Raw genomic sequence first — 9356 nt, 5'->3', positions numbered from 1 at the left:
AAACCGAGACTCAAGACTCAGGGCATTCGCCGCGAGAGCAGCCGGGTGTGAAGCAGCGGTCCCGGGTTTCACGCTGGGTCACCATTTAGGGGGGGACAGGTGGGAGCCGCTCCCCGCTTCGGATCTGGCCTTCAGCCCCCTCCTCTTTCTTCCAGCCCAGCAAGTTGTATTCTGCAGAGACAAGAGGACCCCAGGATCTCCAGGGTCCCCAGAAGCAGGAGATTCCTGGAGGGACTCTCCCCGCTTCCCTCCCCCTCCCCCCACCGTCCAGCAGCAGGTGCCACCCCAGCAGGATCTGGGGGAGACACCCCGTCCTTAGGTGAGTTTCCTCTTGGATTCCCGCAGGGAAGGTTCTGGGCCCACAGCACCCCTCCCGGGGGGGGGGGGACCCTGGGTTTCTTCGGATCTGTTCAAGGAGGGGAGGGAGGATGCGCAGACGTCCCAGTCTGACAAGCCCAACCTTAGAACTTTATGGAAACTGTTTGTTCACTTGGACTTCCCTGTGTGTAAGTTGCTCCTGCGTGCAAGTGGTCTGGAACAGCTTTTCCCGAGTGTGCTTCTCCCCCCGCAAGATAAACTCACATGAGGAACATGGCTGCTGGCTCTGGTTTTCAGATGCCTGTTGCCATTTGGGGAAATGAAACCCGTCCACCTGCCCACCACTGCCGGCTCCTGGCTTCCTCTGCCAGCCTGCCTGCCCGCTGGGTCCGTCCAACACAAGTTATTCCACGAATCTCTTTTAGGGACTACGAAGTCGCAAACAAAAATTGTTAGTATAAAGCAATTCTACCAAGGGACTTCATTGAGAAATTTACAACATGCTTAAAATGTGCATTGATCAAGTTCATTCCTTCTGCTACTTCTCTCTGTCTCTCTGTCTCTGTCTTTCTCTGTGTCTCTCTCTGTGTCTCTCTGTAAGGCTAGCTCTCTACCACTCCAGCAAAATTCGCACTTCCGGCCTTAATGTTGGTTAATTACAGATGGGTCTCATAGACTTTCCTGCCCAGGCTGGTTACAAACCGCAATCTTCAGATATCAGGTTCTTGAGTAGCTAAGATTGCAGTCTCGAGAGAGCCACTGGTGCCTAGCTGTTACAGTCATAAACAGTTTTAATGGATTTCACGGTGCTGTTTTCATACTTATGGATAATGTATTTCTATATATTCACCCCTGCTCACTTTCCCCTCTCCCCCTCTCCAAACAGTTCTCTTTTTATATGTCCTATTATTATTTTTGGTGTCAGTCTTGGGTCTTGAACTTAGGGCTTGGGCACTGTCCCCTAATCTTTTTTGCTCAAGGCTAGTGCTCTACCATATGAGCCACAGTTCCACTTCTGGCTTTTTGATAGTTAGTTGGAAATAGGTAAGTCTCATGAACTTTCCTACCCTGGCTTTCAAACTGCTCTCCCCAGATCTCAGTTTCCTGAATAGCTAGGATTACAGGCATGAGCCACTGGCTCCTGGCTTCATATTGTTATTTTTAGGTCTATCTTTGTTGTTATGGAGTAACTGCCTCAAAGATCCAACTGCTATTAAAGAGAAAGCATCAAAAAACAGGTTACAACCTAAGACTGTGTGAGCCCTTGCTTCAAAATCCAAATTCTGATTTTGTTGTTGTGTCTGTGTAAAAAGTTCACAGGGAACTTTGTTTCCCAGTCTGTTTCTCTGGATGGACTGGGGTCTATGAAATTCAAGTTTTGTTTTATACTAGTAGGGTCATCTGATGATTTTCTCTGTAGCTACCTAAGGCCAGGAACAACCAGTCTCTGCTCTTAGCCTGTTGTCTAAAGAAGCAACAAACTGGTGGAGAGAGATGGGTAGGAGGGTTTGGAGAGAAAAGGCAGACCGGTTTGGAAGTGGCTATCTAGTCAGCAATATGAAATTCTTAGTCTCCCTTCCTTCTGGTCTAATCCAACACAAGCGAACTCATTGGTTACATTCATGGATTGGCTCTTGTTTACCTGCCTGAGATGATTATACAAGTGCTCTCTGATTGGTCAGGCTCTGAAGGCCTCCTCCAATAGGAGCTGACCTGCGCTGGGCACAAGATTAGAATATAGATGCTTGCTAAAACACCAGGAATATAGTGGGGTTGGAGAGAGTACAGGGTGTAGATTGGGGTGCAGTTGCCCTGGAGCCTGATCTGGAGGCCTGAGCCAGAAGTACTACCCTCCTGGAGGACCACAAGCATCCCAGCGTATGCTGAAGCCTGTGCTTCTTGTCTCTGTGGCACTAGGGAAAGAGAGGGGGTAGACTGGAGAGAAGCTCAGAGCAGCCATAATCAGCCCAACATTGAAGAGACTGTTTTAGCTAGAGAGAAAGTGAAAACAGCAAGAGCCAGAAAGTGCTAGAAAAAACGAGAGCCAGCTAGCAGGAGACCTAGAGAAAGCAGGAAATGGCAGGATGTCAGGGTGGAGAGGGAAACCTGTTGGTAAAGAAGGCCACAGAGGCTAGAGACCTCGAAGTAAGAGTGGGGCAGAGAGGGGCAAGAGGGTAAGAAGAGAGAGGGTAGATGACTAAAGAGGGGGAGGGAGAGAAATCCCAGGGGATCTGTCTGGTGGGGTGGAGAGGCAACCTAGGTTAGGTTGTTTTGTTTTCTTCCTTTACTGCAAGAAGTAAAATGAAACCTTGAGTTCAGTAGAACCTTGACTTCTCCAACTTTAAAACGGCTTGGACTTTACAAGGCACCAGTGGCTCACTCCTGTCATCCTAGTTTACTCAGGAGGCTGAGATCTGAGGATCACAGTTTGAAGCCAGCCCAGGCAGGAAAGTCGGTGGTGGGGCTCGAATCTTGGGCCTGGGCGCCATCTCTGAACTCTTCAGCTCAAGGCTAGTGCTCTGCCACTTTGAGCTACAGTGCCACTTCCTGTGAGACTCTTATCTCCAGTTAATCACAGAAGAAGCCAGAAGTGGTGCTGTAGCTTAAAGAGTGCTAGTCATGAGATAAAAGGAGCTTAGGGACAACACCCAAGCCCAAAGTTCAAGGGCCAGGATTGGCCAAAAAAAGGGGGGTCAAGGAGGTTGGACTAGGATAGCTAAAAAACACTTCACATATTGACAATATAACTTGGTTCAGTCTGGATTCTGGAAAGAAAAGCGGTGGCTGATAATGGGGTGATTGCTCAGGTACAAGCCAGTGAACTGCAAGGTTTCTGTTTCTTTCTGCAGCTTTATTTGTGTTTTGGTGTGTGTAGGTTCATCACTTTGAGTCCTTTTTCAAACTTCAAAAGTGAGTCCACAGCAACAGACACAGGAAACCCCTAAATCTTCTTCCTTGTCCAGCAATAGACAGAGATCTTGTAGCACAGCCCAGTTCCTCAGTTATCTATTTTGGTTCTTCCAGATTCTCTACTGTCTAAAAAAGTCTTCCCATGGTTAACAGTACATAATGCTAATGTAAGAGTAGCAATATTTCCCGAGGTACCTATGTCACACCAGTATTTACATGTTTTCATCTCCTCAGCAGAAGAGATTGGTTCTAACCCTGCTACCTTCTGAGAATAAAGAAGAGGGGGAAAAGTACTTAATCAGAAATTACAGGGGCTGGGAAGATGGCTCAGTGGTAGAGTGCTTGCCTTGCCTGCCTGAGGCCCTGGGTTCGATTCCTCAGCACCACATAAGCAAAAAAGAAAAAAGCCGGAGGTGGCGCTGTGGCTCAAGTGGTAGAGCGCTAGCCTTGAGCTGAAGAGCTGAGGAACAGCGCCCAAGCCCAGAGTTCAGGCCCCACTACCGGACCCAAAAAAAAAAAAGAAATTACAAGATCATACAGCTAGCAGGTGCTTCATAGGTGTACACATGGTATACACATGGCCTTATCAATACTAGTGTTAGCTAGGCACAAGTGGCTCACCCCTGTAATCCTAGCTACTCAGAAGGTTGAGATCTGAGGGTCATGGTTTTCAATTAGCCAAGTCAGGAAGGTCTGTAAGACTCCAGTTAACAACCAAAAAGCTGGAAGTGATCTTTAAATTGTAGAGTGCCAGTCTTGAAGGGAAAAGACAGAGTCTAGGCCCTGTAGCCAGTGAAGAAAGGAAGAAGGAAGGGAGGGAGGGAGGAAGGAAGGAAGGAAGGAAAGGAAACCACTGACAGTGCATCTTCAAGCTTGCTTTCCATTTAAAACCATCACCTCTTTTCACAAACAGAAAACTGAGATTCCAAGAGAACACGTAGCTCTCCTTAGTAGTGTTCTGCCAATGAGAAGGGCAGCGTTGTGAGCATAAGCATAGTCCAGATGATGTCCACCTGACCAGAAGTACAGGGAATAGTTGATCAACAGAGAGAAGAATCAACCTTTGAGATCAAAAACTTTTGATCTGAGCAAACCAAAACATTTTCCAGAACATAAAAGGGCCTTAAAAGGTATAATTATCAGAAGGCTGAGATCTAAGGATCAAGATTCAAAGCTAATCCAGATAAGAAAGTCTATGAGACTCTTGATCTTCAGTTAACCAGCAAAAAGCTGGAAGTGGAGCTGTGGCTCTAGTGATACAGCACCTGCTTTGAGTGGGAAAGCTAAGCAAGAGCCAGAGGCCCTGAGTTCAAACTCCACTGGACCTAAAAATCACTTGTGAGATGTAACCAACTTTCTAAGGTGGTGATGGGAGTTAGCAGTTAAGGTTTTTATTTTGGTAAAGTCTTAGCATGAATATAGTGTTCTGTAATTCTGTTGTGAAGGTGATGTACTTGGATAAACTCTCTGTCTAGGAAGAGAAGTGTAGAGCTAAAGAGAAAAAGTAGGGTATGGGGAGCTTAAATAAAGGTATCATCTTTTTCTCTGTATGATTAATGACAGTTGTGACAATGTTGCTGTAACTTGGACTTTTTTGACATTAACCTTTCAGTTGAACCATCTGTTTCCTCTTGGAGTCATCATGAGCAGTAAGAAACGCAAGTCACAGAAAATCACATTTGATGCAAGGAATAATATGAAGATCAAACATTACTTTCCTCAGGTATGTCAGTAATACCAGAGCAGACTTTACCATCCTTCTGTCCTGATTGCACAGTTCTTTCTGCCAAGGAAGTTGTCTCGTGGTGTATTAGGAAGCATCCATAAATTAAATTTATTCTCATCTACTTTATTTTGTTTTGGTGAATGCAAGTGGGGAAGGGAATTTTAATACAAAATTTGCTCATATCAAAGCAGCCTTTAACACAAAAGTAATCTGAAAATTTCCATCACCATCCTCAGCAACTTTTAATAGCATTCACTTCAAGAAATGTCCTTACTGGACTATTGAATCAAGAAATGTTTTGAAGAATGTCCTATATAGTAGTTAATGATATTAGAGATTAATCATTGATAATGAAAATTATGCCACCACTGGTTTTACTACTAGATTAGCTAGTTAAGTTATTCACAATCTGTTGTGCTAGTATACCAAATAAAATATGTATGAACTTTTCCAGTGATGTGAAATATCAGATATTTTACTATGTGTTTTATCCACTTTCAGTCTTGTAAGATGGGCATTATTGGAACCAAAGAATACAGAATAAAATGAAATTCTCAACCAAAAAAGCAGCCTTTAATAATAGGGGGGGAAAAAGTTTGCAATGCTTTCTAAACCACAGTATAAATATCAAGTACAATAACCTTACATTTGTCAGAAAAATGCACCAATGTATAGTATGAAAAACTAACTTGACTGAGGTGAAGAGCACTTATCTTATAATTTGGAAATCTCACATTAAACATGGGTCTAAGACTCTTAACAGGTTTTTAAATATTGGTTCTGCATTTACCATAGAAATTCTGCAAACAGCACAGTAAAGGTGCCTTACGCCTATAACCCTAACTACTCAGAAGGCTGAGATTGAGGATCACAGTGTGAAGCCAGCCCAGGCAGGAAAGTCCATGAGACTCTTATCTCCAATAATCAACTACTCAGAAAAAGCTAGAAGTGGTGCTGTGGCTCAAGTGCTAGAGCACTAGTCTTGAGTAAAAGAAGTTCAGCACCAGGTGATGAGTTCAAGCCCCAAGACTGGCACCAAAAAAAAAAAAGGGAAAAACAAAAGACTAGGGTTGTATTCCAGAGTTTAAAGAACTATCAACTATTTCTTTTTAGAAACCCAAAGAGGAACAGAATAGTCCCAGTACTTCTCAAATGAAAGTAGAATCTAGAAAAAGACCAAGTGATATAACTAACACCATTGAGCAAACATCCCATCTGCCTAAGAGCAAGCCACAAGACCTGACCGCCACCCCAAAAAAGAAAATTGAAATTACCTTTGATGTAAACATCAGGAAACACAAAAACATGAAATATACACTTATCCACGATGAGAAGGAGAGCTTATACAAGGGACTTGTCACTCTTGACGCCGTCAAAACAGAGATAGATGCTCGGCCAGGCCAGGAAATGCTGGTCTGTGGTACAAAAGGAATCGAAGGGTACCTAAACCTTGGAATGCCCCTCCACTGTTTTCCTGAAAAGAACCACGTAGAAATTACATTTTTTAAAAGTAGTTATGAACAGAAAGAATATAAACAGATGTCTGGCCGGTATGACCACGCCTCTACTGAGTGTGTGAAATTTTACGTTCATGCAATTGGGAAGAGGGTAAAAGAGATTGTTCGGTGTAGAAAGCTTCACAAAGAAGGAAGCAAACTCTGTGTCTTTGGTTTCAAAGGAGAAACCATCAAAGACACTCTGTGCAAAGATGGCAGATTTTGTGCCCTTATAGAGAAGGAGAGCTGGAGACTCATTGGTGACCTGGATTCCATCATCGAAAGCACCCAGCCCGTGGATGAGCTGGAGGGCCAGCTCTTTCAGGTTGAGGTTGAGAGAAAGGCAAAGCGGAAAGTGACAGCACCTGCTCCGAATCTGGAGCCAGAGGAGAAGGTGCTGAAAGAGTACATTGTGAAAGAGTACCCCAGTCTGAGAAGCGAAAGTAAAAAAATCAGAGAATACATCAAGGAAAAAGCAGAACAAAGAAAGAAGGGAAAGAAGACATCACTGTTTACACTGCATAGGAGAAACTTTGGAAAACTGACCAAAAACGCGACTCTGGTGAAAGTCCACAAATTTCTTTCCCAGCTAGGTGACTCTGTTGGGTTCCTACTGTGGGATAATAATGGAAATATGGGTTGCGCCACCTGCTTTGTGTTTTCGGGACCGTTCATCCTCACTTGTCGGCATGTCATAAATGACATCGTGGGGAAAGGGATAGAGCCAAGTCAGTGGGCAGACATCATCGGTCAGTGTGTCAAGGTGATCTTTAATTATGAAGAGGTCCCAGTAAAAGAAGAGAACTGCTTTTTCCTTGAACCTTGGTTTCAGATATCAGATGGAACTCTGGACTATGCTGTGCTGAAACTGAAGGCAGATGGCCAGCCAGTGCCCCTGGGGCTACGAGATAAAATTGCCCCTTTACCACTCAATGGGTTGATGTACATCATTGGCCATCCACAGGGAGAGAGCAAGAGGACCGATGGTTGCGCAGTGATCCCTCAGAGTGAACGAGAACAAAAATACAAGGAAAATATTCAGGCAGGAGAAGCAGTAGGCTGCAACTTTCCCCCACACTTTGTTTACATGCACACGCAAAACAGTTTCCAGAAGATAGCTCACAACCCTGATGTGTTGACTTACGACACTACTTTTTATTGGGGATCTTCTGGCTCCCCCGTGTTTGATTCCCAAGGTTCCCTGGTGGCCATGCACACAGCTGGCATCACCTGTGAGTACCAGCATGGAATTCTCAATATCATTGAGTTTGGCTCTTCCATGGAATCCATCCTCTCTGATATGAAGCAGAAAGATGAGGCGTGGTACAATGAAGTGTGCGTCCAGCCACAGGATGTGGAAATGTTAAGTCAAGACTATTGACTGCTGAGATGTCATTTAGCTTGCAGGAAATTGTCCATGGGGATGTTAATACATAGGCTGTGAGGATGGTTTTCTAGCTTCCAAACAGGCCATAACCCATAGCATTGATGTTATAGAACAAGCATATTGGGTATCAGGCATTTTTTTTCTAAGTCCATGAAGGAACTGATCTAAAGAACTTTAGGTGGTAGACTATTATACATGTATTCAATCATTTATAACTAGCAGTATGGGCTCCTGGATATACTTACACTTTGGTGACAATTCACTATTGCTTTGTTTTACTGCTCAAATTGTTCTCATTTTGGCCAGAGTGATTGCTTTTTTTTTTTTTTCGGCTGGTTCTGGGCTTAAACTCAGGGCCTAGGTGCTGTCCCTGAACTCCTCAGCTCAAGGCACACTCCTCTACCACTTGAGCCACATTCCCACTTTTTTTTTTTTTTTGGTGGCTAATTGGAGATAAGACTCTCACAGATTTTCCTTCCGGGCTGGTTTCGAACCATAATCTTCTAATCTCAGCCTCTTGAGTAACTAGGCTTATAGCACTTGGCTACATTTTTTTTTTTTTTTTGGTTCGGTCATGGGGCTTGAACTCGGCCTGGGCACTGTCCCTGAACTCTTCAGCTCAAGGCTAGCGTTATACCACTTGAGCCACAGCACCACTTCCAGCTTTTTTCTGTTTATATGGTGCCGAGGAATCAAACCCAGGGCCTCATGCATGGGAGGCAAGCCCTCTACCACTGAGCCACCTTCCCAGCCCCACCCCTTTTTTAAATACTAGTGATTACTTTTAGTGCAATATATTCTGACAATATGCTTCCTTTATTTTTTATAAGGTGCTTTAAGCTTTTATTGTATGTTTCCTAGTCCTACAATCAACTCTCCCTTCAGGATCTCTAAGAAACTAAGATCTGGACACTCGATGTGTTTGTTGCTGTTAGGATATTATCTCCTTCAGCCTTCTCAGCTGATAGAGGACACAATGTGTCAAAGAATTATATGGCTTTTGCATCCGTTGCGCAGATAAGTTCAGTTTCTCTTAGCAGGGACAAGACTCAGTCACCCTAGATAGTTTCCACATGTGTACTTTTTTCCAGTTCCTCAAAGCAGTCCACACAGATAGCTGCCTCGTATAACGTCTCTCTGGTGGCCATCTCTCTGTGGACAGCTAGATCCCAGTATCCAACTCCAGTCATGGTGCAATCTCTCAGAAGTCTGTCTCTTTACTTTAAACTTAACCAATGAGAATGCTCCAGGAAATGTCTGGATAGCTCTGTGGGCATTAATAAAACTATTAATCCAGAGCACACGTTTCCCTTTTCCTCTCTATGCCTGACCTCTGTGTGGGCCTGGCTTCCAGATACCTCTGTATCTCCACCTCCAAGCTGGTTATGGAGTTAGGGGTCTTGCAGGCTAGTGTGCATTCTACCACTGAGCTTCAATCTCTAGCCCTTAAGAGTTTTAAACAGTAGGTAATCTGTGTGTCTCCTACTCAATGGAAGGGTGCTCCAAAAGAAAAATAGAG

At 44.2% G+C, this 9356-nt stretch overlaps 1 protein-coding gene across 3 annotated transcripts; it reads left to right on the top strand.

Moving 5' to 3' along the window:
* On the top strand, nt 1-8219 carry Fam111a (family with sequence similarity 111, member A). Of its 3 annotated transcripts, none has more exons than XM_013028946.1 (3): nt 1-319; nt 4841-4951; nt 6068-8219. In XM_013028946.1, exons 2-3 carry the CDS (start codon nt 4871-4873, stop codon nt 7829-7831), a joined length of 1845 nt encoding a protein of 614 aa, XP_012884400.1. In that variant the 5' UTR covers nt 1-319; nt 4841-4870; the 3' UTR covers nt 7832-8219. The 3 variants fall into 3 exon arrangements, with proteins under 3 accessions (XP_012884400.1, XP_012884401.1, XP_012884402.1); XM_013028947.1 differs by lacking the exon at nt 1-319 and adding an exon at nt 681-769; XM_013028948.1 differs by lacking the exon at nt 1-319 and adding an exon at nt 4088-4358.
* The last annotated feature ends 1137 nt before the right edge of the window (nt 8220-9356 follow it).

The sequence above is a fragment of the Dipodomys ordii genome, unplaced genomic scaffold, assembly GCF_000151885.1.
Source record: "Dipodomys ordii isolate 6190 unplaced genomic scaffold, Dord_2.0 Scaffold117, whole genome shotgun sequence".
Lineage (NCBI taxonomy): Eukaryota > Metazoa > Chordata > Mammalia > Rodentia > Heteromyidae > Dipodomys > Dipodomys ordii.
This window is presented reverse-complemented; position numbering and strand designations above follow the sequence as displayed.